General features: G+C 43.7%; 1 protein-coding gene and 1 long non-coding RNA gene across 16 annotated transcripts in view; one reads left to right on the forward strand and one right to left on the reverse strand.

Moving 5' to 3' along the window:
* Positions 1-21,544, forward strand: part of LOC124950087 (agrin-like) — a 240,663-nt gene that overhangs the window by 168,689 nt on the left and 50,430 nt on the right. For 14 of the 15 annotated variants that reach the window (XM_047496277.1, XM_047496279.1, XM_047496280.1 and 11 more), the window contains one exon: positions 346-555. The exons of the other annotated variant lie outside the window; for it this stretch is intronic. In XM_047496277.1, coding sequence (XP_047352233.1) covers positions 346-555 — 210 coding nt within the window. The remainder of the gene's footprint in view (positions 1-345; positions 556-21,544) is intronic. 15 annotated transcript variants of the gene reach the window in all.
* LOC124950089 lies at positions 9,881-11,601 on the reverse strand. The gene is made up of 2 exons (XR_007101252.1): positions 10,972-11,601; positions 9,881-10,395 (listed from the first exon to the last, which is right to left on the reverse strand). It is a non-coding gene; the product is annotated as an uncharacterized LOC124950089 (long non-coding RNA).

Consider the following 21,544-nt stretch of genomic DNA (forward strand, 5'->3'; position numbering starts at 1 on the left):
CAACCATCGAAAAGTGGACGGATTAATTAATATTTTAAGTAACTTTTCTTAATTATCGATTCGCGTTGCTGGATTAACGATGCTTCATACGCGCTTGAAGTTTGAAGTTTGAAGCGATGAAAATGAAATAAGTACCTATATGAACTAACGAATTTTTCTCATGAAAAATATTTTTTTGTTTGAAGAAAGAATTATTTGAATTGCGTCAAGGAAGGAAATAATCGCGCGAGGGAGGAAATAAAGGAAATTACGTTTATCTATATCTCTGCGATTACTTTGCGACAAGTCGAATATCCGGTCCAACTATAGCGACTACAGATATCTTCTTTTTTGCTTTTTTTTCAGAACCCTGCGAGAAGACTTATTGCGCTTGGGGCGCTACGTGCGTCGTATCCGAGAACGGTAAAGCTTTGTGCCAGTGTCCAACGAATTGTCCGTCAAATTTCGCACAGGTTTGCGGCTCCGACGACGTGACGTATACGAATCAATGTCATCTGAGACAGGCGAGCTGCCAGAGAAGGAAGAATACTAGAATAAAACACGAGGGTGCCTGCGGTGAGTAACGCGTACAACTTTTTCTCGCCTTCTTCCTTGTGGGATTATTCCCGCTTTGGAAAAACTTTTCTCAGCCTGGGGCAAAGAAAATCCGATGTAAAAATATGGTAGCTATATCGTGTCCGATCGAGAATTTTTTTCTTTTCGGCTGGATCGGCTCGCGGCTTGTTTCTCGCGATGATACGTTTCTCGTTCGAAAAGAAAAGGCATATACGCTCGAATAAGTTCTACGCTCGTTTGTCACGAGCTAAAAGATTACTTATCGGATTACCTACAAATTAATCGTGTACGGAGGCGTAAATACGCGGCAAGGACAATTTCTTACTAAAGCGGAACGTCGGACGAATTTTTAACTAAACGAATAGACTCCGAGAATGGAGTTATTAATTCGATTCGAAGTACGATGCGCGATATCTCCGACGATATCTCCCCTGTCGGAAATTCAATTTTGAATCCGTCGCATAAGATTGCGCGTAGAGCCGCTCTGCTACCGTGGAGAACTTTTATAACCGGCAGACATCGGGGGAAGTAAAAGTTTCCTTCTGTAATAAAGTTCGCAATCTCATCTAACGTCGTCGTGACACCGCTTGATAGAGACGCCGCGACGCGCTCATGTTGTCCTTTTCGTACATACCGCGCGCGTACGTCAGGCAACCCTAACATTTTTTATCCTAAAAAACTTAACTTACCGAGCTACGGTCTGTAGCGAGAAACGTCTATCGTACAATCATCCGAATCTCTTAGCCTATTAGTTCCTTCCTGCGATCGTACGTTCACGTATTTATCCAAGTCTCTACCAACGTCTTTTTTCTTTTTTTTCTTTTTTTTTCCCCCTTTTTAACGAAACTAAATCTTTGCAACGTATCGCGTGGCACAACGTAGAAGGAAAAGATTTCGACGGGAATAAGAAGGTAGGATTGCGAGCAATGGAGAAATAAGAATCCATCAATATATTCTTAGTATAGAGTTCGGATGAATTTTCTTTAGATAACGGAAACACTTGGTTGGTACGCATTTGTGTAAAGCGAAAAGATAAAGAAAAAAGACAAAAAAAAAAAAAAAAAAAAAAAAAAAGAAACAAAGGTGAAAGCAGTGTTTCGCTCTCGAAGATGACCCTCCATCATTTTCTACTCTCTTCTCGTACGTCTCTTCCATCGGACTTTGCAACCATGAATTAACCAACACCCGATATCCGATTTGCCATAACTTTTGCTTCTTTTCGAAACGTTCTTTTATTCAAAACAAAACGACCGGGCTCCATTGGCGTTCATATCGTCCTATATAGCTCTACTGTTCAACACTATTTTGAAGGATCGCTAAAGGAAGATTGTTTTTAAAACAATAAGTATTACATAGATCATAAATATTACGACGACGACGGCGAATGATTAAAATTGAAAATCTGACGAAATCGTAGCTAGACCCAACCGGATGTCTTTGACATTTTCATTAAGGCGTCTCCTTTTGCGATAAAAAGAGTCAAATTAACAGAACATTTCGATTTACATCGTTCATTAAGTAGCAGCCTGTCCCTTTTAAAAGAGATTCCGAGGACGAACGTAATTACGGGGCATATCGCGTGCATGTCGTGTATACGAAAAGTCGATTTTCTCAAACGACATCCGCCCTTTTGACTGATGACTTTTCGATTTTCGTCCTTTAGATTGGCAAGGCAAAAGGTAAATTAATAGTAATGCCTTGGAAATGTGTGCGGATGCGTCCTTTGGGTGACAGCGTCGTAGTGATGGGATGGGCTTGAATGCTTGCGACGTGGTTGCTACAGGGTGAGAAAAGCCGTAGTGCGAAACGTTTGTTCTCTCGGAGCGCATTTTCCTTCTTCTCCTTCTCCTCCTAGGGGTTCAAACAAAAGAGGCATCCATTGTCTCCGTCTCGTCGGCTCGTTGCAAAATGAAATGTCATAGCAGGTCCGCCGCGCGTACCTGCTTTACGAATTACGTGCCTTTACACGCATCGCTGGATCGTTTCAATCGCGTCTTTCTATTACAACAACAAAAATTACTCTTCCGATGGAGATGGTGGAGATACAAAATGAGAGAAAAACGTAAGCTCAAGGTCGCCCAAGTTTCTCGTTTTCTAATTAAGGAGGGCGATCTGCTACGTACGTGGACGCGAATTTGCACGATGCACCGGAAAAGCTTTTGTGAGATATATACACACATATATATATATATGTGTGTGTGTGTGTGTGTGCGCGCGCGTGTGTGTGTGTGCGTGTGTGTATGTGTATCTGGAGCTTCCATCGGAGCCTTCGTTGGACCAAACTCGCGACGCGTCGACGCATAGGCATGCTAGAATGATGCATATACGGGAACGCGTGCACTCGACAAGATGCACGCGATGCAGCAGCTCCTCTCTTGCTCTTCAGTCGCTTGCCCGAGGTCGCTGATTGTCATTTGCCTTCGCGTCGTACATAGAGGCAGCAGCTTTGTTTACCAGACAATAGACAATCTACGGAGCGAGCAAGAGAAATGAAGAACGAGGTGAGAGAGAAATAGCGAGGTTGGATGGCATTACGAGAGAGAGAGAGAGAGAGAGAGAAAAAACGACAACGTCTCCTAGCGACGTTTTCAACGTTGGCCAAAGTAAGTACGCGTAGGCACGTACGGCCTGATACTACCGTGTGGCGCTCTTTCCTAATCCGTCTTTCTCGGCCCTATTTCGCCATCCTCGTTTACCGCTATTTCACTCTCGATATACGTGAAACATCTCTCTTATTTACCCCGACTCTTTCTGTGTTCGCTCTCATCGACCTCTTACGTTAGAAGCACTCCTCCGACGACGCTATGTCGTCAAACAATAGGACACATATACGATACTATGACATCGCGTAAAATATTTTGATGTGTCCTTCGGAAGAACTCGACTTTCATCGTTCCGTCTAACGTCGGTTAAGAAAGAAAACGGCCAAAGTTGTCTCTTTAAATGTCTCGCTTAAAATGTTAAAAATCTTATATCAGCTCGATATCAGCCGAGAAAGGCAAGAAGGAACGAGAATAATTTTGTATATTTTCAAAACACTTTGAACTTTGAAACGTAACTCGAGATTGAGATTGAGAGCGAGGGAAAAAAGTTGGTTCGAACTTGAGAAGGGTCTCGTTATCTCCCTTTCTCCGTCGAGTCCAGTGCTTGCAGACGCACGCGCGAAATCCCTCCTTCGTACCTCCTTATTTCCTCGTGCATTGGAAATTAAAGCTCCGTGTTGGTGTTCCCGCTACACGTCGTGCTACAATTTCCCAGAGGTACGCACTCCGTTCGTTATTGATTGCAGACTCGTTCCGCTCGGAGGTAGAATAATAACGGGAGGAAAGAATGTAGTTCGAAAGAAAGAGAACATTTTCGTTATCGCAAAAGGCTCACGTAAATATAGAAATAGAATTTTTAAATAGCTAGTCCTATTAACCGGATCAAGTTATCAACGATAATAATAGCTATGGTCAAGGTCGCATTGAAAATATTTCTGTCGATGAAGAGAGGCAATTGATCCTTCGAACTTTCCTTCATTTATCCTTGGCGAAAGAGAGACGACGAGGGGCAATTAACTTAACAGGAGACAATCTCGGTCGTACGCTCCATTACATTTTCGAGGATATAAGAGGTGGGCCGAGGTAAGTTAACGGGGTGGTAGTAAGTATGGCCAGACGTGGCCGAGTTTTATCTAACTTTTTCTCGGTGATAAATCGTCGATATAAATGTCGTCTGCGCCGCTACCAGTTATACCATCTTCTCGGGCTCCCTCCCCCCTCCCCCCTTTTCTCCATCAAACTCGAACGTCGTACAATTCTTTTCCTTTTTTCCGAGTTTCTCCGTACGACGGGAACGACGTAATCGTAAAAATAATATTTCCTATGATTCAAGGATATTTATGTCGGGGTTCTAGAAGAAATAAATCGGCCGCGGGAGGTCAAATTTTTCGGACAACGTCGTTCCAAAGAGGAACGTCCCTCCGGTTTACTCGATGGCAAAGAAACTTTACAAGACGGTACTTGTGCCTTTGGAAACGTCGTTGGCCCGCGAAATAACGCGTTGCTATTAACAGCAAAAGTGATATATAATGTGAAGAGCGATGCTCGCTCGAAAGAGGTTTTATAATTTATCTGCGGCGAACCCGATTATTCCAAGAATACGTAACGTGGCAATGAAACGATGATTAATCGCCGAGAGGCACGTACTTTGTAGAGAAGCGCGATAAGCTTGAGACGAGAAGAAAAAAGAATAACGAAGAGAGTGCGATAAAAATGTATTAATAAAGAAGAAACAATCTCGCTTGCCACTCTTCTTAAACATTCTTTTCCGTTTTGTGCACGGAATTGAATATCGACGCGGTCTCTCTCTCTCTCTCTCTCTCTCTTTGCCTTTTATTTTCAATAGGAACCAGGAGAGTTTATCTTACTTTTCACGACGGACGCAATTCCCATTGCAGAATTCTCTTTCTCTCTGTTGGTGTCGCTCTCGCCCTCGTCTCCTTGCTCTCGATTTCATTGGGAAACAAAAAGGAAGTAATAAATCCGCTTGAAGGCTTCTTCTATGATTCGGTAGGCGACTCGTACCGCGGGTTCCTCGACGTGACGCACCTTCGGCTGTTTGCTTTCCGTCAGTCAAAGAGTAGCATCTAATGTTCCTGTCCGTGACACCTAGTCAATGAGACCTACTTTACTTCCTTCTCGCCATCTCTTTCAGTATCACGAAAGGTTCCGGCTCGATTCTTCGCATACATCTTCATTCCGCGAAATGGCGGAGCTTTTTCGTTTTTTCTTTCTTTCCCTCTCTATCTCTATCCTCCATTCCTCTCATTGCGGCATTCGTCTTTTCTCGAGAGACGCGTTCTCTTTAGGTCTTCTCTCAGACTTTTACCGCTTTCCTCTCTTTCTTATAGAAAATATCCACGGAAGACATAAATTCGACTTAAAATCCTATGGGAGTTCTGTGATTTAGGCGAATTCGATGAAAGATAAACGTCCGAGATGCCCTCGCAAAAGTGCCGTCTTATTATCATAAGGAAAGTCTCTCGCGTGCTCCGATAGAGAGAGAGAGAGAGAGAGAGAGAGAGAGAGAGAGGGAGGGAGGGATGGGGGGGGGGAGGGGAAGTCGACTACCTCTCGAAATAAACAAGATGTATCTAGAGTAAATTGGAGAAGTGCTCGAGTAAAGCCAAAGCTGCCAAAGTGGATACTCGCGTTCGTCCAAGTTCTATGGTTCATTACTTCCTCGCTATGCATTCTCTCTTTTTCTTTCAAAAGGTTTCCTCGTTTATTTTCACTTTATGAAAAAGTTATCGTCTATTAAAGCTAAACGGTTACAAGGCGAGAAGAACAATTTTTCCAAATTTTACGTCATTTAAAAGGTCATTTAAGACAGTAGGCCTTATTGCATTCTTTTCTCCGCCTTCACTTTTTAACAGATAAAAATACGAAATAACAAAGAGGGACCAAGTATTTTACTGAAGAAAAATAAATCCAAGGGTTGGACTCTTTCGTTCCCTTATTTCCTCTACGTCGCAGTAACGTCTCTCTACCTACCTACGCAAAGAGGTCGCATGTGGCAGCAGTCGACTCGTTCCCCCCTAATCCAAGGCGGCTCTCAATTTACCTTCCTCAATTTCGAGCCATTTTCTACGCGGATGCCTCAGGGGCTCTCTTCAATTATTACAACCGCCAAGGTATTTTCAGAGTGTTTCGACGATAACCGATGGCACAGTCGCATTTCGTAGACGATAAACGTTGTCTTTCGTTATCCTCTAGCTCTTTGCCCTTTTTCCCATCCCCCTTTCATTTCTCTTCTTCTCACGGTTTGAGCACTTTAGCCGGTCGACGTTGTCGTCGCGTCTGCGTTGCGTTGGCCCAAAATACGTTCAGTCGTTCTTCAATCTACGTCATTAATGCGCCCCCACGATTTATATTCCACATCGAGAAAGATCGAATGATTAGGCTATGAGATTGTGCCAAAGAAAAAGAAAATGACCTATTCCATTTCATTCTGTAAGAGCGAAATATAATTTCGTATAATAGTTTCGATTAGATCGATCGTTGGAGAATGCTCGTCTCATCACGTCCGTAACAAACGAATTTCTTTGAGTATATGTGCGTTCGTCAATATCGCAATGAATTCAACGAAAGATATAAAAAATAAAGAGAAGGAAGAAAAGAATACGGTCGGATTACTCGGAATGTTTATTACGCTTATACGCTAACTCAAAGAGACGACGGAGGTGCTTCGCACGGCGCTTCGTATCGCGCGGGGTTCAGCTGCTATCGCGTATCTTCGTCGTTGATGAGCACGAAATTTTTTCGCATCCGGCATGCTCGTAAGAAAATGGAAATTTACATTACGTGGCCATCTGGAGAGAGCCAACCGTATGAACGAATCGTACGCCGGCGAGTTGAATGCTAGAAAAGAAGATAGACAGAGAGAGAGAGAGATCCCTGTCTTCTTCTTGGTTTTCCAGGCAGCGACGTGTAGAGACTGTAGTAGTTCGTCGCTGTAGTAGTCAGACCCCAAGTATGAATGTCACGTGGCGGAAACACGACAAGCATTTCGTTCACTCGACGGCGTCACGCAATTTCATATCCGCTCGAAATGCACTCTTTTTCCCTTTATTTCTTTCTCTCTCTCTCTCTCTCTCTCTCTCTCTCTCCCCCCCCCCTCCCCACTCTGACCTCCTATTTCTTTCCCCATTTTCCGTATCGCCTTTCTTTTCTCTTTCTCTTTTTCATCCGTTTTCCTCCGTTGTGTTTTCGCATTTGCAGATCCACGAATAATAGCAGGGTGGTATGGTACAGTTCCATAGCCGGAGCAATAACGTAACAAATAACGCGGGAGTCACTTAAATAAATAGTCTGTACAATGTTTCCTCGAGGTAAATGTCCGCGACGTGTTAACGTTTTCGAATAGAACATTCAGAAAAATCAAAGACCATCCGACGTCGATGGTATCGTATCGTTTAACGCCATGAGAAAACTAATAACGCAGAAAGGCTCGCAGGCGTAACGCTAACGCTCTATTAAATGATAATTATGAAAAAATTTCCATTCGAATTACCGAATATTTAAGAGAACAGCAGAGACACGCCCAAAAACGATGTAGCGGTAATTACCACTGGTCGTCCTTCCATGCTTTAGCTTCTATAAACTTGACGAAACTTTGGGTCGATTTTCTACGTCAAAATTATGAAAAACGCCGGCGTACTTTAGGACGGATACTCGCGTTGCTCGTACATCGAAACAGATTTTGCATTTGCTTTTCGAAAATCGCACAACCGTAGGAAGATGGTGGACTAGCTCGTAATGCCATACTAACGAATACATAAATTACGCGCTCTGGAAATTTCAACGAATTTTGTAGAAACCGTCTTAATCCATTCTCGAGAAGGAAGTTTCAATAAGGAGGCATGAGTTATGAGTTGCCATAAAGACTTCTCTATTTTCCGTTTTCCTACGTTTCACTTCCAACCTTTCGTTCCTGCGCCTTACTCTCTCTCTCTCTCTCGCACACGCACCACGCTTCGCGTGGCTCTTCCTCGCAAAGCTTTCGTCTCGTTCCAACCTTCCTATCTATTCCCCTATTCTTTACTTCCATTCTCTCCTTTGTCTTTTTTTGCCGTTCTTTGAAAGACGTTAATCTCGAAGAATAACACGGGAACATTTTTTATAGGATTTAAAGTTGCAATCTACGATCACGGAAGTTGTTGGATTACCTTCCCTTTATCTACGCATAGTATAAGGAAGAGAAATAGAATATTTGATAAATCTTTATTGAAGTATCCATCGAAATTCGTATTTATCGTTGAAAACGTATTACGAAAGAATCAAAAACAAACGTACTCGCTCGTATGGATTCTCAAGGGAGAGAAGAAGGACAAAAGGGTTTCTCCTTTTTGTCGTCTGAGTTGGTAATGGGTCCCCTTCCTGAACCGGTGAAAATGGCAAATGGTTCGTTCGTTCGAAATTACAAGATATTATCCATCGCGTTTGTAGACGGACAAAAAGTCATTGGGACGAAAGTCCTTCGTAAAACGCCAAAGAGCCCTAAGAACGCTTCCTGCGTAAGAACGCACCCTCGTACATCTATGTATTATAATATGAACATTTTGATAAGATCCTTTCAAAATTCCTCCTTTATATATTGGAATAGCTTGCCACGGACGAATACGCTGACATTCCCTCGATCGATTCTTCTTCTTTATGCGACGAGAAGAAATTGATTAAATTTGGAAGAAACAGCGAGAAGAGAGGGAGTACGTCGAGTACGTTGCTTTAACGATTCGATTATGGTAAAAAGATTAAGCAACGAATTAGTAGCAATCGATCCATGGCTCGAAATGTCATCCTCGCTGAATGACTGCTGGATGAAAGATGTCATGCCTCTGTCATTGTCTCCTCCCTCCCCCCCCCCTCTCTCTCTCTCTCTCTCCCTCTCTCTCTGTTTCCACTTTGGAAATTATCCTAATATTATATTTGGACCCTCTTAGACGAAGACAATGACGATGTTTCCAGGTCGACTTTTGGGCGAGGGCCGCGAAAACGACAATGCATGTTTTCGTTACGATTTATCGTTACGCCCGTACACAAGCCCTACACAACCAACCTTATGGATCCAAGCTTAATGGATTTTTTGCTCCGTCGCCGACGGAATCATTAATCGTCAGCGTATGACTTTAAGGCGTGCGAAAGGTAAAGAAAAAGCTCTTTGACTTTTGCCGCTCGTTCGGTGCGATAACGCGGTCACGTGACTTGACCCTTCGATCTTTCAAGTCCCTCCTCTCGTGACCAGTGATTAATCGATACGCGATGGGAATTCTTCGATTACTTTAACAATAACAAACATTGTACAATGGCTAAGTAAAATTAAATACGTCGAGATGGTCGAAAGATGGGTAAAAAGTATTGCCAATGACAGGTATTACGGCATTTATCATTGGCTCGAATATTAGGAGAGCCGTACACTTATTAGCGTGCACCTCTATGCATGGCCACATGCCAACTAGTTACCAAGCCTAGATGTGAAGTCCAGACGCGTACTCGAAACCGGAACCTGGCTATGCATACTTAGTGTCTCACTTCTGTCCCTCGTTCGTGTCGCACAGGACTCGATTGTACGGCCGGAAGAAAGATACGGAGATAGAAAGGAGAGAGAGAGAGAGAGAGAGAGAGAGAGAGAGAGAGAGAGAGAGAGAAAGAGTAATAGTCGGTAGCCTGCGCGTACCTTGGCAGAAGACACGAGATGGAGGCAAAGAGCGAATAGGATTGTCGTGGGAAGCGATGTTCTGACAACGGAGATATCGGATAGATTTTCTCTTTTTATTACCAAAAAGAATTTTTTTTTTCTTTTTTTTTTTTCTTTTTTTCATCGGATGTACCTTCGCATAAGTATGGAAAATTCCTAGCGTACCATTCAAACGTAATTCGTATACCACCGTAATTTCCGGTACGCGTGAGCTTACATAGCAAGGCAAAACGTGCGAAACGTTCATCGCTCGTTCCTAAACTCATTCTTTCCGTATCCTTTTAACCGCACGTACTTATATTTTTTACAAGTTTTTGTTTGCTCCCCGTCCAGATCGTAAAATGCATTTTTGAAAAGAAATTCGCTACAACGATGATTTCGAATAAATCCATATATCTTCTTTGCGCGAGAAAATCGAATCGTGTAATGCAGACGCAAAGATTTAATTTTTTCGTCGATGTTCTCACTGTGGTGCCGGCCATTGTTATTTCTTTTTTTTTTTTTTTTTTCTTTTTCTTTTTTTTTTTTTCCAATTTCCGAGATACGTATGTTCACACAGAGACGTTTGCACGCTCGTTCCACGCGGATCAATCAGTCCACCTGTTAAAACATACAAACGGATAGATATTTATAAAGAGTTATCTACGTGGCTACAGGGGGGAGGGGGAGGGGGAGAGAGAGACATAAAAACAGAAAGAAGAGATCGAAGAGCACGCAGTGTATAGCATCCAATCTTTCCGCATTGGAACGTGACCTGAGTCGAAATAGAAATATAATCTTTGTTTTTGTATATCTACCGTTACGTTTCGCGTAAGTTAATTTTTTAATATACTTGCAAGTTCTCGCAAGTCTTCGTTGAAACTTGAAGGAACAAACTTAAGTCAAACTTAAGACTCTCTCGTAAGCCACGAAATCATAGGCCCTATCTGACAATGCTCGCCGTTTCCTTTTACCGCGCCTTAAAATCTTTCCTCGCGATATATACATTTTCACAGACTGGAAAATTCTCGTTTTCGGGGTAATTGACTTTAATTATGCCGAAAAGCGAATGACGCCGCATTGCCTCTTTGAAAGGATTGCTTTGATAGCGAAGTTGAAGATAAGATGAAGAAGAAGAAGAAGAAGAAGAAGAAGTAGAAGTAAAAGAAGAAAGAACAGACGAGGAGAGATACTTACCGAGAAAAGGCGAAAAAAAATCTTTATCCTCTTCGCCAGCTTGATCCTCGCTCCATTTTCATCCCTTCCTTCCCTCCCACGTCGTTCTTGTATCCCAAGCTCTCTCGCAAAACTTTCGACACGACCACCAAAGAGAAAGTCGACGGGAGACTCGCTAAAATGCCGCCTCCGCCGCAGCCGCCCAGATCCTTTTGCGAAAAACTTTGACCGAGCATAAAATAACGCACGTGCGCGCGCGCGCGCGCGAGAGAGAGAGAGAGAGAGAGAGGATAGAAGGAGTCTTATCTCCCTCGTGACCTGGATTGACTTGCTTGATTTTTTCTCGTACCTTCGATCTTCCACTTCTCCCTATCCGCACTGTCACGCCAACGCACCGGTTTAACTCCGCTGGGAACTAATTACAAGAGAGAAAGTTTTTATAACTTTTACCAAAAGGGTATGACACTCGGCGAAAGCTTTCGATATTTTTTCGGCTCACTGCCTGCTCTTGGATGTTACTTTTTTTTCTTTTCTTTTATTCTACAATAAAAGATAAAAATATCTTTCGAATTTGGTAAAAGCATCGAATGACACTTTGTTCTAAAGGGAAAGAGGATGAGTACGATTTTCATAGAGAAAACGATGTCGTTCGAGATTCTCCTACCCAGAGGAAACCGTCTCATCTGGCATTCATTTATTTGCCGACTAACTGGCCGGCCACCGTAACCCGAGGGCAGCCGTGCTGGCTCTCACGGCGCAAAGGGTTACACAGTGGCGCAGAGAGAGAAAGAGAGAGAGAGGTGGAGAGAGCGGAGAAAAAGCAGAGAAAAAGCAGACGAGCGCAATGCGAGCTGGTAGAAAGGGTCGTGGAGCCGAGAGTAGACCTAAAATTAGAACGGTGAAGAAATCGACGCACGTTCTTGGAACAAGCTGGCAAGTAGTAGTGGACTTCCTGCAGTCAGACGTGCCATCGTATAAGTGGCTCTCTGCAGTGGCGGAAGCTGGGTCAAGTCACGCGGAAGGACGGCGACGACGATAAAAGTCGACTTGTGCTCGTCGTTTCAGCGCGTATCGCTTTTGGATTTAAATTCACCCGAGGAAAGCGACCATATACAAAGTTATTAGTCTTCGATTAACATTGAAAACCACGCGACGCTTTCTTGCCAGTGACATTTAATAAATAGCTCGTCGTAGAATCGACGAGAGGTAGAGAGAGAGAGAGAGAGAGAGAGAGAGAGAGAGAGAGAGAGAGAGTGTTTGCGTTAAATTGATATCATGCGGAGCAACAGAACGCAGTATATTTTTTACGGATCGAAGAACGAACCGCGTGGCCGATTGACACGCGCGATAAGGGCGTTAGGCGTAACATCGGCTACGTTGTCGGCAGCTGTCGCCCCTATTCGCCGCCTGGCAACCCGTGTTTTTGACGCGGCCGCGGCGATTTCGCCTGATTCGCTAATATGATAATATTCGATTCTATATCGTAGAGACATTCGTTTCGTCCTTCCTTTACCGTAAATTAGTTCCATTGTAATTGATGGTATACTCGCGTTTCGAAATATCTGCACCTGTTGCTCGTTTTGCGCCAATTACAAATTCATAGATATACCGATTATTTCCATCGCGTTAAAGGAAAAAAGATATCGGTAAAGGGACTTTGTCGTTTCATAAATTATCCTACTCTATGAGTAAGAATCTAAGATTTGGTAAGAATTTGTCGACATCTTGCCAAGGACAAACGATATAATATTACGCATTAGTTGGAAATATTTTCTCTTAAGAAAAGATTTTCTGCTTCGCCGTTAAAAAAGCTTAGGTAGTACGACGACTCACCTAGAAGGATCTAACGAGCCTCTAAAGTTGCTACAGAAAACGAAACTTTTCAAGTCTCTAATACGTTTTACATTTCAAATCATAAAACTCCTTCCTCTGGAACTTTGGAACTCATCGAAATTCATGAATGTCATATAATAAGCGCGATTAGAGTTTTTCGTCGTATACAGGGAATACTCAAAGTTTCCCAATTTGGCCAATTTGAGCGAATTCGAAAAAACGAGTGAAGCTAAGCTTTCTGACGAACCGATTTAATAATAATATCGGAATAAAATGTTAAGCGCTTTTGAAACCAGCTACGACCTTTTTTTTCCGAGTTCACGTAATAATTTTCGTCCGATATCTACGAGACGAGAAAGCCCGAACACCACCAATTCCAGGCTGTTCCTAGTCGTAAATCGCGCTACTCTCGTAAGGCAAAATGACTTCTCCAAGGATGCTGGACAATAGATATGAAACTCACGTACCTGCCGAATGCGCGATACGGATCGCCTATCGAAACTCCCGTAGAAACTACGAGAAGGCGAGAGAAAGCGAGCCCGAACAATTATTGGCAAGATAAGCGCGAGATATTTTTTGCTCCTTTTTTTACGAAGCTTCGAAAAAGAGAGAAAAAACGAGAAAAAAGAAAGAAAAAAAAAGAAAAAAAAAGAAAAAAAGAAAAAAAGAAGAAAAATAAACGCCAGTCGAATTCCCTCGTTGTACCTGTATACGAGATAAGCGTATTTGCAAATCTTTTTGTCGAACTTTTTCAAAGATGGATCTAGGTCGTAACGACGTGCTCGTTGCCATCTCGAAAAAGAGACAAAATCTTTTCCGTGAACGCGCCATGGCGTATTTCAAGGCGACTATTAGATATAAGGGGCAAGTATGGCAGCCTGGCGTGACTCTTTCCAATTGCGACTTTTCTCCCGCTTGCTTTCCTAGCGTATCTCCTGGCTCGATAGTTTCACCTTATTATGCGAACGTGCGTACTCGTACCGCGATCCATAGATGTATCACTGGCGTGCCCCTTCTTCCCTGGCTAAAGAGTTACCTTTTTCCTTTTTTGTTTCTTTATCAAAAGCGCGAAATGAGACACGGCTTGAAAAACTCCTAAACTGGATCATTCGAGAGAGGAAACGAAAGGAAAGCCATTCCTTCCATTTTTATTCTTCCTTCTTTAATTTTTTTTCCCATCGTCGTAGAAAAAAGGGAAGAGAAAGGTTCGTAGAATTATAGAGAAGTTAGTCCGTAGGAAGTCTTTGCAATTTGCTTTGTAATTTGCTTAATGTCCGGGACATTCGGTTAAGTCGACCTTTAGTCCAAATCCTCTTATGACGTACGCACGCACGCACGCACGCACGCACGCACGCACGCACGCACGCGCGCATGCGATCCAAGAAGGAGACGTAGGAAGTGAAAAGAAAATAGAAATTTCGCGGCGGTGAACGTACGAATTCTAGTCCAACGTTTTTGGACTAGAAATCGAATCGTTCGAAAGGGCAACAGCGGAGAGAAAGCCTTTGAAAAGAGGATTCTCCAGAGCTTTTGCGGAGAATATCGAAAGTGTCTCGTCCGTTCGTCCTTTCTTTTCGTCGGCATCCGACAACGCGTATTCCGTCGCTGTTGCAGCTGACCGAGAACGAGCACGATAGAAGGAAGGCCGATCACGTAGACCGGATTCCGCACCGCCCCGAATCGAACTGAATTAAACCAATCTCGGAACGGAGGGATTTAAATAATTGAAATAAACTTCGAGTCCGCCGAGTCGGCACATCGGGTACGAATCTCCCTCCTGCCCCTAAATAGCGTCCCACTTTGAACGATTACTCCTAACCGTTTCCCCGTCTTTCCCAAGCTTGCGATTCGATTCCCTACGTCGAATGAAATTCTTTGGTATTCGGAGTCGAGGAAGAAGCTAAAACTCTCCCGCCTCGACCTCCTCTCTTACCTTTTCTTCCTCCTCGGAGAGACGACGACTCGTAACTTTGTATTCGATTTGAAATTCGAATCGAACGCTAACTCGGAGGAGGAGAACCTTACGGATCATCGTCATTTAGACGCTTTTACGTGCCTTCATATTAATCGTGACGCGCCCTCGCGATAATGTACTTTTAAAAGCCATCCCACCGATCCATTATTCATGCATTTTGCATCTCATCTTGGAATCTTTAAAAGACTCGCGGCAAGGCGTGCGTCCTCTCTCGCTCTATGGAAAAATATCTTTTGAAACTCCCTTGAAAACTAATTTTACATCGACCTGACTTCCGAGAAAAGTTAATATATTACTCGAATCTAATATATTGCTATATTTCGTAGCGACATATCGATCGATTAAAAACATACCGCTTTGAGTGACGCCTTTCTACTTTCCCGTTCGGCAATGTGATTTTCTCAACGGTATCTCTCTCGACGAAAAGGTAGAGATATATTACGACAACGGCGAGTAAAAGAGGTTAAAACCGAATGAAAAGAAAATCCAATCGAAAATGGAACCGTAACGATGCCGTCGCTCCATTTTCTTCAAATAATTCTGTCAGCCGTTGATGAGGAACCGTTGAGCCGCTCGTAAAAGCGTCCTCCTATACTCGCTTTTCGTTTCTACATACCTACCACCTACAGGTTATATTATATTTCCTTTCGCCTATTCTCCTAAGCGCGCAATACCGCTTTATTTTTACGGATCGTCCGATTTTCTTGCTTCTCGTCTTTTCTCCTTCGATCGCCGCTCTCTCTTTTAAACCGGAAAGGAATTCCCCGTACGATCATTACGCTACATTGGACTTATTATGATCCCGTTTACTCTTCATAAAGGTGAAAGGGAAAATGCCATAGAGAGAGAGAGAGAGAGGAGGGGGGGGGGGAGGGGCGGGGCGGGGCGGAATTTGTTCGATCTCCTCCCATGAATCCCATGAAACACGATAATATTAAAGCGTAAGACAAGCGTCGTTGGAAAAAGAACATATTAGGAGAAAGCGCGTTTGTCATTCGACACAAAGAGGTATGAGCTTTGCGTTAAAATCACAGACACGGAAGAGGAAAAAGATGGATTTTTCACGAATTTTCAAGAATAATCCTCGAGCGTCGCGTCGGGCCGCGAGAAGGCGCTTCGCTTTTTCCTCGGACGCCGACTTTCTTTCATCTCCGTTCTTCTGAGGTAGAAAAAGATAGGAGGAGGAGGACGAGGACGAGGAGAGAGAGAGAGAGAGAGAGAGAGCTTCTTCGTCATTCGGCGTTATCGCGAACTCGTTAAAATCCCTCGGAGAACCGTAAGGATTTCCACCTTGCATTCGTCCAAAGATTCATTTCTCACTTTCCAAGTACGTTCGGTCTAGGAAGCTCCTTCTCTTCTTCTCCGCGCGATCCGCTCCGTTCCCTCGGGGGAAAGTTATAAGCCACGGGATTATAATGACGAGTCGATAAGGGAAGACAGGAGAAAAAGGGAGCTCCCAAGAAAATCGCTATTAACTCGGGAGCATTCCTCTTCCGTACGTAAGAAGGGCCAACCTCCCCACGTCTACCTTTAGACATGGGGCATCGATCGTCATCGAGAAAAGTAACGAGAGCTACCTTAGGTATATCCTCCCTCTTCCTTCTGACCATACTCCTTTTTACGTTTGGCCTCGAGTCCATTATCGTCTATACGTTAAAAATCTTTATGACCGTTGACCAATATCTTTCGCCAAAGATATCGATTGTTTGTCCGATGAGAAGCAAAAGAAAATAAAATTGCAATAGCGATAAACGATAAAAGCCATTCAAGTTAAAAGTTTATCGGTTCGATTCGCGCGTTTCGAGTTCCCCCTCTCGCGCAAATCATTCGGCTAAATATTGCCGGGGATCCTGCACGTTCGCTAGACTGTTACGCGATACGTTCTCCGCAAACGATTTGTTATCCGCTTAATTAATAATCTACCGGCTCGCATAGGTACCCACGTATAAATTATATGACTATGATGCTCTCGGCAATAAATATCGCGCTAAATTAATCTACGGCCGTGTCCGTCCATTCGTCCGTCCGACGAAATCGATGAAATTTTCTGATTACGGGTCTCCGTTCGCCAAAGTCCCTTTCGATTACCCTTGCTAATTGCCGAATCGACGGTTCGACCGATTTTCCTCGGTAACGAACGATTAGAGGTAGGCGCGCGTCGAAAGCTATAAACGAAATACGATGTCCCTAAAATTACCGTTACGCCCAACACTCCGCGTCGTCGTACCACTCCATAAATTCGTTCGCTATCCGAACTCGAAGGTATCAAAAGCCAAATTTTACGTCGTGCCGCGTTAAAAGCATTACCCAATAGCGCAAGGCTGCACTTTCCTTCGAAAAGAAATCGATACGCGTTATATATTTATAGTAAATTAGCGCGCGCGCGCGCTCTCTCTCGCTCTCTCTCTCTCCCCCCCCCCCCCCTCCCCCGTCGTAATCTCTTTGGATGATCATTTTACATAGTACGGAGACGGCGACGTAACGCCGACGAACGAATTCGAGGTTTATCGGGAGAGGATCTCTCTTTCCTTTCTCGTAGAAATCCTAGTGGAACTTTTCGAGCGTTCCAACGAAAACTTTCGAGTCTTGGGTGGAACGGGATAGGGAAAGGGCATCGAACTCGATTATTACTTCGGCAAAGTCGCGCGGCCGATCGAACACGAGGTTAGAAGCGACCGGCTGTTATACGGATTAACAAGAACACGTTCGCTTATGGAAAATCGTTGTCGAGTATTCTTTCGCGTTTGGTGGCCTCGGTCTTGCCACGAAACACGAAGCCGCGCCATGTGCGCGTGGCTTTCGCCGTTCGCAAACTAAAAACTTTCCGTTTGGAGAACAAGGAAATTTTAAGAAACTCTAGTTTTTCTTCTTTTTCTTTCTCCTACCATCCTCTATCCTCTATCTTTGGAACGGACGAAACTTTAGCGAGTTTTCGATCTCGGTCTCTTTCCTATCGTAAATCCGATCTCGAATACACGCTCTCACGGAGTTGGAGAAGACTCTCGGGATTCCGCGCGTCTGTCTTGCGAGTCGATATCGACGCAAACCAAATGATTATTTTATGAGAGTCGAAAGGATGAAGATTCACGGTTCGAAGCACCTCCTAGAAAAGGCATTTTTATCTTTTTGTATTTTGCATCTCTCTCGCGGAAAAGTATAAGACGAAAGAGGAATAATGATTCTAGGAAAATCACTAAATCACGAAAGTATCGGTGATTGCGAGTCACGCCGTGTAGAGCACGCGCGCACGGGATATTTCTTATCGCGACAACGTTCGGCCCGTTAATCTATGCGACAGAAATATGAGCCTCTCTCTCTCTCTCTCTCTCTCTCTCTCTCTTTTGTGCTATTTATAAGCGTTATCGGATTTACTCGCGAATATGGGGAGGAGAGGGCACTTTACACGATGTACCTTAACTCAGCGGTAAATCGCGAAACGAGTCATCTCGTAGACTAGAAATATATTTAAAGCAAAAAGTTGGAGATGACGAGCTCGACGGAACGAGCGAGCTCTCCAGCGTCGATTTTTCTCCGGGGACGAGGAGTGCCCCGGGGAAGGCAGCCGAAAGGGAAAAGAGAAGCGCACAATGTACACCTGTCGTAAAGGCAAAAATAAAGATCTGCCATCAGAAACGTCATGGGACTCGTTGTTCGCCAACACCGTCCAATGGACTACCATTGTTCCTATCTAATCCAAAACCCGACTGACCCGTTTAAACTTTAACCACAAATTTTCGAATTAGTCGCTTCTCGAAACGCGACCAATGTGGGTGGTGGCAGAGCTCGCGATTATTCTTCTAGCCGAGAGGAGTTCCTCGTGTCTCGATCGCGCGCACGACACGGACCAAGTACAAAAAAGTCCAAAGCTTTTTTATATTCACTCGTCATTCGTATAACGAGTCATTTTGTATTATCCGACGGGGTTTCTCGGCAAAAAAAAAGAGCGCCGCTCTTTGCAGTCGAAGTGAAGCCGACAAAGTTTCCAATTTTGATAAACTCCAAATACATATATTGTATGTTGCGCCTATATTCTTTCTCTCGCGCTTTACGATCAATGGCTCGAGTAGAGATATCGATGAAAAGTACATGAATTTTTCACTTCCGGTGATTTTGGTTAAGAACGACTTTACGAAGAACGGAAAATTAATTTTCAACGGAGCAGTAACTACGAAAGGAAAAATGGGATTGCAAGAGCAAATCGGTCTACCCTATCCTATCGGATCGGTTAGGTACTACCTTTACGTAACGACTACGCTCGAGCTATTTCTTTAAGTTCACGTCGTCATCAATTATCTCACGAAGAAGAAGCAAGAGTAAAAAAAGTTGATTCTTTTATCGAGTGTCGCTACGGGAAAGTCTCTCTCCATTCCTCGAAGAGTTCTCGATTGCTTTTGACTCCTCTCGCTCAATGGCACGCCATCGTCGCCGTTATTATCGACATTATACGTTTGTCGTGTCAGCGAAGTACGCTATTATTACTCTCGCGTGATTCCCGGCCGATTTTGGTAGCGTTTCCCGGGATGCGATAAGGTAAGCCAAGTAAAAGTACTTGAGATACGGTTTTAGGTATCGAAATTAAAAGGAAGGAAGGAAGTTGCGCCTGCCGATGTCCCGGTGGCCACAACGGGAATTTCCATGAATATGTATGAGAAATATAAAACGTTATACGTATGTACATAGTACGCGTATGGGAGAGAAGTGGCGCGCGCGCGCGCGCGCGCGCTAGAGAGAGAGAGAGAGAGAGAGAGAGATGGATGGAAATCGTAATTATACAGTCGTTTGATCTTTCCAACATCGACTAGTTAAACGATAAAAATATCAATCGAGAGTCACCTCGCTCGTCGACTCTTGCGATATAACGATCGATTGAATGAAACTCGAAAATCCTTCGTTTTACACGTCGATTCTTGTCTGCAATGCCGGTTATGCGCCGAGTATGTAAACCGTACCTGCCGTTATACATACATATATATATATATATATATATACATACATACATGTGTGCGTAATACATATGCGTGGTAGATATTCTGATATTTTTCTAAACCGCGTCGACCATCGATTAGGTTACTAACTATGGCTTTAAACGAGCGACGATGTTTATCGACGATAAGTAAAATTTAGATATCCTTTCGATGAATTTAGCCGATAATATGATGTCACGCTGGGCAGTGAATCGCGACTAGTGCGTGCTCTAGAGACCGATCGAATTATTCTTTGTGAACTCGCGATGACTCGAAAACGGCATGAATATTGCCATATTGGCGTTGTTGGAAGAAAAAGAGGAAGCGTGACTTTCATTTACACAGAGAATCGATTTGTTTAGCCAGCGATAAGAATGTAAATGGTCGTAGAGACGCACGCGAAGACCACGTATGCATACATACGTAAGTATTTGAATACGATATCAATGGTGCTTAAACTTTCTTCCCAGGTAGAGATCGGTCATACGCGGTCACTCGGCGAATCGTCACGAGGAGAAGAAAAATTGCTGGACACGGAGCTACGGACAGGAACCATTAACGTTTCCATTGTTTTTCAACGTATGCAACGTTGACGAATGCTACAAAAGTACCTACGAGCGCTTGTCGTGCGCGCCCCCGCTCTCTCTCTCTCTCTCTCTCTCTCTCTCTCTCACCTACTCTGCGGGTCGCACATTTTCAGCTCTTTTTCCCCTTCTCGGTACACGCGAAACGAGCCGTACGAGCTATAGTAGGCGCGTAAAATAGCGTTCATCAATTAACTCGTTCGTTTTTAATATTCCTGAAAATTAAATGAATTTTCTCTAAATCACACGCGAGCCGTTCGCTGTTAATTGCTTTTTTCTCTCTGCTCGTTTTCTCGTCTTTTTTACACGATCGAGGCATGTCTAACGATCGTTATCAAGACTGCGTTACTATATGCGAAGAGATAGAAATCGTTCGGCATTCCTATTGACGCTGCTTATACGCCTTACGATTTCACATAGAGTATCCTGATTAGACGACGGTGGTGTGTCACGGTACGAAGACTTCGTTCCTGAAAATTTGAAATTTGAGAAAGCTGGCCATTTCGAAATCGATTTCGTCGTTCTATCCTTTTTTGACATCGACTTTTATAGGGACGTATCTCTCTTTAGGTAAGATTTTTGTCAGACTTTGAGGGATGAAAGGTGGGAGCGCGTTCGCATTAATCGAGTTCTCGGAGCTTGCATGGTGGCATTTAGGGAAGCCCAGAAATAGATACGGGGCGCATATGTCAGCCAAATAGAATTTCGGGCGGGTGTTTGGAGGACGCGGCTGCAGGATGTTTAATCGGACAGGATGCGCTCAATGTCCTGAAAGGCTATCTGTCTCGATATACGCGGCTGCGCGACCGCACGCAGCAAGAGCGAGTAGATAGAGGTTCTCTGCTTGCGAGGGAACAGAATACGTCGTTGCGTAATGCACTGACAATGAGGATCCATATTAAACCGGTAATGGCGCCATTCAGCCACGCGATAACCCTCGCGTCGCCGTTATCTCGTCGCTTCCCTCGGCGGCTGATCGTTCGTCCTCCCAAAGCCCTTTTTTTCGAATAGTTCTAACACACGCCCTGATTAGATTTTATCTCCCTCTCTGTCTTTTACAATCGCTTCCTCCAACGCAATAAAGATCCAGGACGAAAAACAGTTTAGATTTTAATACGAGTATCCAGGAAAATCTCGTTGAGCGTAGCAACTTAATAAGAAGGAAAACGAGAGTTTGACATTTTTTTAAATCGACTAACCGTGTTTTACAGCTAGTAAAATATGCACAACTTTATCCC

Source organism: Vespa velutina, chromosome 6 (genome assembly GCF_912470025.1).
Source record: "Vespa velutina chromosome 6, iVesVel2.1, whole genome shotgun sequence".
NCBI classification, from domain to species: Eukaryota; Metazoa; Arthropoda; class Insecta; order Hymenoptera; family Vespidae; genus Vespa; species Vespa velutina.